Consider the following 5,998-nt stretch of genomic DNA (forward strand, 5'->3'; position numbering starts at 1 on the left):
GGGGAAGAACGTAGATATTCCCGCGTGGATGGAAGTTCTACATACCTTAATTGCTTCAACACTCGAATTAGAGACGAGTTTTGCAAGTATTTCCCCCACTCTTGATTCTTGAATCTTGAACGAGTTTAGTTAGTGGTTTACCAAAAATGTTGGGTGGAGGAGATACCAAAAGCAAGAAAGTCAGAGATGTTTAATCAACACTCGCATGTGCTCCACAAGAAATACCAATGATTTAGTCGGGCCGAATAATGAGTCCCGGCACTCCCAGAAAACCTATTTATGGTGTGTGTGTCCAAAAACGAGGAAAACTTTCAGACACAAATACCCGAGTGCACCATGCGCGTTCGCACATGGTGTCGCATGTGCAACATGCGAGTCGCATGTTGCACCGTAACCGGGCCGGCAGTGTGCCGTACCTTCACGTCATTCTTTGGTACCTTCGTCACGGATGCGATGACATATGCGACTCGCATGTGTAACATGCGATCGCACATGGTGTCGCACGTGGTGCCCACGTTCCACATCTTCTTGGCACCTCGTCCAGATGCGACACCACTGCGCGACTCGCGTAGCACATGCGATTCGCGCAGATGCCTTTAGTTGAGCTCATGTTTTCTTTTGGTTTCTTTTGGTCTAGGATCATGCTCGTCCGAGTTAATGGTACGGGGTGTTACAGCGGCCTTTCTAATTAACCGAGAAGTCGGTTCTTTGGATTTCGTAATTCCGGAATAGTCTCGGAGTGGCAAGAAGGTAAATCTTTCATTTCGAAAGTGTTCGACCGCTTATCATATGTTCATAATGATGATACGGCTAAGCAAGCTTGATCAAAATCAAAGAAGTGTTACTTTATTGGCTATGGTGACAGGGCTTGGTTAGATTTTGGGATGAACAAAATCGGAAGATCATCCGAAGCAGAATGTTGTCTTGACGAAGAGGCATCGTATAAAGACAAGTTGCAAAAAAATTTAATGTCGGGACAAGGAATCGGAAATAGTCGATTTGAGAGACTTCCGACACTAACGACCGGATGCAATGTACCGAGGAAGAGGAACAAACAATCCGAGAAGAGCCTTGAAAGTGCCGATTCCGAAACAACATGCAGACGCCAATCACGAATCGCGTATCATCCAGATCGGGAAGCCGATTCACAGTACTCTCCATCCCTCAACTACATTCTACTCACCGATAGAGGAGCCGGAATGTTATGAAGAGCAATGCAAGTCGATGAATCGACCAAGTGGGAGCGAGCAATGAAAGATGAGATGGATTCACTATCGGCAAATCATACATGGGGAGTTAGCCGAGTTGCCAAAGGATAAGAAGGCATTGCAAAACAGATAGGTTTATCGGATAAAAGGAAGAGCCCAATGGAAGCAAACGTATAATGCAAGGTCAAGTTGCAAAGGGATTTCAATGAAGAAGGCATCGACTATACGGAGATCTTCTCTCCCGTAGTCAAGATGGTGACTATCGTGAATCGTTCTTGGGCTGGTAGCAAAGGAAAATCTACATTTGCTGCCGACGGACGGACGTGTCACATTTCTTCACGGTGATCTGGGCGAGGAAATCTACATGCGGCAGTCGAGGGATTCAAAGTCAAAGGAAAGGAGAATGCGGTGTGCAAACTTCAAAAGAGTACAGACGACTAAAACGAGGCTCCAAGATACAGATGTAAAGTTTGTTTATGAAGAAAGGCTGATTTTTCAAGGTGCGAGGCGCATCATCACGTTACTTGAAAAAAAAAAAATTTGAAGACTCGCATACGTGACATCGCTACTCTATGTCGACGACATGTTGTCGCAGGAGCAAACCTACGGGAGATTGATCGGTTGAAAAAAGGGTTATCGGAAAAGTTTGCAATGAAGGATTTGGGAGGCTAAAGCAAACCGTCCTTTGGGATGAGGAGAATCGGCGAAGCAAAGGAGGGCATCAAACTCTCACAAGAAGAATATGTGAGGAAAGTTATCAAAAGGTTCGACGTTTACGATGCCAGAAGCCGCCCAAGACTCCCTTGGTCAGACACTTTCGGTTGTCAGCCGGTCACTATCCGCAGGCCGAGGATGAGAAGAAACGGATGGACAAGATACCTTATGCATGTGATCGGTGAGTCTTATGTACGCAATGATATGTACAAGGCCGACATTGCACGTACGAAGAGTTGTCACTCACGATGAGTTAACAAGGGAGCAACACCGGGGGCCGTGGAAGTGATATTCGGATATGCGAAAGGCGACTCGAGTTCAACAGATTTCGAAAATCAACAGATTGCAAGGGTATGTTGATGCTAACAACGGTGGTGATGTTGATGGCGCAAAAGAGCACATCCGGGTATGTTTACACCCGGAGGTACCGCAATCTCTTGGGTTTCCAAGTTGCAAAAGATAGTAGCTCTCTCTGAAGCAAGTAGGGCGAGTACGTTGCGTGACGGAGGCCACAAAGGAAATGATGTGGCTACAATCTTTTTCTCGCGGGAATTGGGATCGGGACAACGAGGGAAGTGCTATGTTGCGATAGCCAAAGTGCCATTCATTTGGCAAAGAACCGCCTACCATGCTCGAACAAAGCACATACAACTCCGGTATCATTTCATTGATCACTTTGGAAGATGGAGCGCTGGTGCCGAGAAGATCGCTAGAGTCAAAATCCGGCGGACATCTTGCCAAAGGCGATGACGATTTATAGACAAACCGAAGCCATGTCGGCTTCGGTTGGCATTCGCACGAAGTATGAAACTAGGAAAAGCCGTATTTTGCGTCGATCAAAGTGTGAAGACAAATTAAAATTAGCCTTCAAGTGGGAGAATTGAGAGGCATCGTTCACACGTATAAATACGCGGTTTTGTTCACGCGTGTGTCTTGTTCACGCGTATAAATACGGTGATTCTTGTTCACTCACGCGTTATTTGAAGGTTATAAATAGAGCTCTAAGCTTCATTTGGAATGTACACCAAATTGAAGAAGACAACACATCAAAAGAGTAAAAAAAAATCTATAGAAATACTGCGAGTGAAGGCCTAAGTAAGAAGATGTTGGAGAGAATTTTACGTAGCAAAAATTCTTGAGTGTAATTGGGATTGGGGTTGTGAGGTTGAGTGTTGTAAACACTTGTAATATTTCTTCTTTAATAAGACCGTAGCGCAACGTGGACGTAGCTCTCACATTGAGGGTGAACCGCTATAAATCTGTGTGTATTTATTCTTCGCTTTTACACGTCGGCGTAAGTAGGTTTTCTGGGCGGTGAGGTTGGTATTTAAGTGGTCACTTCGTGACCCTCCAATCTTTCCCTGGAACCTCGCTTACAAAGGTCGGATTTGGGATTTAAATCGTAACAATAGGGTGGTCAAAGTCTGATTTGTCTCAAATGATAGATAAATAACAAGTTGATTTCGAGAGTTAGATATCTGAGTGAGTAGAGAGTTCACAGCAAATGACTAATAACAGTAAAAAGATTAGGACCAAACCTCCAAACATTGATCGGTAAGCTTTCTGCTCTTCGAATATTCCCCACTTCTGTAATATCCAACAGCTAAAAGACAAAGTTTTTCTCGCTGCTGTAACGGACTACTTGAGTTGGCAAGTGAAGCTGGAAAAGCGAAAAAAAAACACAGAAGACAAGCAAAATAGAGTATGAACTTATAAATTGAAATTAGGAGTTAAATGACAAAAAGAGATAGTTGGTGGTAGTATAACAATTCACAAAAACTTCTAAACTAGATAATCCGAAATACGTAGAAGCACTAGAAAGTCAAAAGATAATTTGCAACACAAATGGAGAGAAAAATCTGACTAATTTTCACCCTCAAGCATAGCCATCCCTCGTTGAACATCATCAGGTTGTTTAGAATGAACAAGAGCCCATGACAATCTCATAGTACTCTCGTTCTTTCCTTCATCTGAGGCGCCTTTTGTAGCATCTGCAACTTGTTTCTCACAGCCCTATCAATATGCATAGGCACATACACCAAAAGCAACATAGTATAGATATTGCACCATTTTTGTTTCTTCATACAAGTCAAAGTTGATTCACTAATGAGTAGCTAATAGGAAGAATTATAATTGTCCAATTTACAACATTGAGTTCAATTAAAATTCAAATATACACCTAATCACCCACAGTGCAATAAAACGTTGTTGCAAATAAAGATCTCACTAGGTTTCACCTGTATAAAATATAAATGATTTCAAGTTTTGTCTCTTGTGAGACAAAAATTAAACCAATTATGGTTTATACGTTCAGGGTTCTATAAAGCCACTACTGCATGCTAATATAACGAAAAACACCACTTGAACTGTATAACCAACAGATTAAAATGGCTAACACACCTATCTCCAATGCAACAGCAAAAGAATCCTATATTCACTAATAAGAACAGTGTTGACCGATAAACTCTTCCTTATCAATAACACAATTTTTTACTGTTAATACTACAAACAACTACAATTATGCCTCAGTTCTAAACAAGTTAGGGTCGGTTATATGAATCCTTACTATTCCATTTAAGCTCAACGTATCTCATCATCAATTTTCTACTGTTAATAAATAATTAAGAAAAAAAAAAAAGATCTTTCTTCAAAGTTCCTGCAACCTAAAACAACATATTTCTTATCAGTACTCTTCACTCTCATGAAAAAAAATCTTTTCGTTAGTAAAAAACATAACTTTCTTCATAGTTCCTGCAACCCAAGTAGTCAAATCATAGCAAAAACTAGGCGAGGCAGAACTGCCAACTACTCCCTCCGTCCCAAAAAGATTGTCTTGCTTTTGACTTGGCACATAGTTTAAGAAATAAAGGAAGACTTTGAGATGTGTGGTCCAAAACAAGTCTTAGATATTTGTGTGGCTATGAATCATCTAATAAAGTTGAATTGTTTCTAAATATAGAAAGGTGTCAATTTTTTTGGGACAAATTAATAAGCAAAGTAAGACAATCTTTTTAGAAAGTTGACAATTCGAACATGGAAAATCTAAAACTAAAAGATTCAAAGAACATTTTAGTACATTACACACATCTTTAATTTAGGACTACAAGATTCAAACGCCTCTTTTTATTCCTAAACTTTGTCCGAATCAAACTAAGACACTTAAACTAGGATGGAGGGAGTATTATTTTATGATAGATGATGGAATAACTAATATATGAATAACTAAACCCTACATAAAATAATAATACATAGGTTCTCATATAACTAATCCTTGTATTTTACTAATACAGACATAACTCTCACCAGCAACCAAACGACTCCTTATAACTCAGTAACTTGTAAAAATAAAAAAAAAATAAAAAAAAAATCTAGAACCCATAAACTTCAAATCTTAGCTCCAATTCTAATTTCAATTGTTGATTATCTCACAAGTCAACAACGCTTATAGAAGATTAGTCGAATTAACTCTCGATAAGCGAAAAGTGTCACATAAATTGGGACAGAAAGAGTATCTTACAAGTCATTTAAGATTGAAACGAAATAAACTACCTGAAGGCTGCGTTTCAGGAATAAATCCACCACCATGACCAATAGGATCAGCTAGGGCTTTCGGATCAGCCTTAGAATGAGTAAAATTGCTATACAAATTCTTCGACTTGAAATTCTGTTGCCAAGCTAGAGCCGAGCAAAGTAGCAACAGCGATTTTCCAGTACCGGTAGGCGATTCGAGCAACGCATTAGATGTACCTTCCCTATGTGCTTGATCAAGTGTTACAATGACTCGATTCATGTAAGCTAATTGTGTGCCGTAGGGTTGGCAAGGAAACTCTACCGGAATGCCGCCTATATGTATTACGTGTTTTGACGGTTTAGGGCCGCTTTGGGTGGCTGATGGTGGTAGTGGCGGCGGTGTTCGTTTAAAATGATTCATTTGTGGAATTGATGGTTTCTTTGCGGTGGTGGAATAATAAAACCCGCCTTTAAATATTGCATTATTTCCAAAAAATTATTATTGTACCCCCCCGATAAAAAAAAAAGTTTTACTTAGTCATTTTAAATTTCCCAAAAAAATACTA

General features: G+C 40.3%; 1 protein-coding gene across 1 annotated transcript; it reads right to left on the reverse strand.

Annotated features, from left to right (window-relative positions):
- Positions 1-3,433: 3,433 nt before the first annotated feature.
- Positions 3,434-5,712, reverse strand: LOC132048641 (mitochondrial fission 1 protein A-like). The gene is made up of 4 exons (XM_059439347.1): positions 5,472-5,712; positions 4,660-4,673; positions 3,797-3,935; positions 3,434-3,582 (listed from the first exon to the last, which is right to left on the reverse strand). The coding sequence occupies exons 1-4, from the start codon at positions 5,710-5,712 to the stop codon at positions 3,449-3,451; spliced, it is 528 nt and encodes a 175-aa protein (XP_059295330.1). The 3' UTR covers positions 3,434-3,448.
- Positions 5,713-5,998: the final 286 nt, after the last annotated feature.

This window comes from Lycium ferocissimum, chromosome 3, assembly GCF_029784015.1.
Source record: "Lycium ferocissimum isolate CSIRO_LF1 chromosome 3, AGI_CSIRO_Lferr_CH_V1, whole genome shotgun sequence".
Taxonomy (NCBI): Eukaryota; Viridiplantae; Streptophyta; class Magnoliopsida; order Solanales; family Solanaceae; genus Lycium; species Lycium ferocissimum.

What these genes read in the sequence shown, in the direction of transcription:
- LOC132048641 (XM_059439347.1), bottom strand. Translation starts at nt 5,712, where the DNA reads ATGAATCGAGTCATTGTAACACTTGATCAAGCACATAGGGAAGGTACA. An exon ending in AGGGATGGCTATGCTTGAGG is followed by an intron (nt 3,583 to 3,796) that starts GTGAAAATTAGT and finishes TCGCTTTTCCAG; the next exon opens with CTTCACTTGCCAACTCAAGT.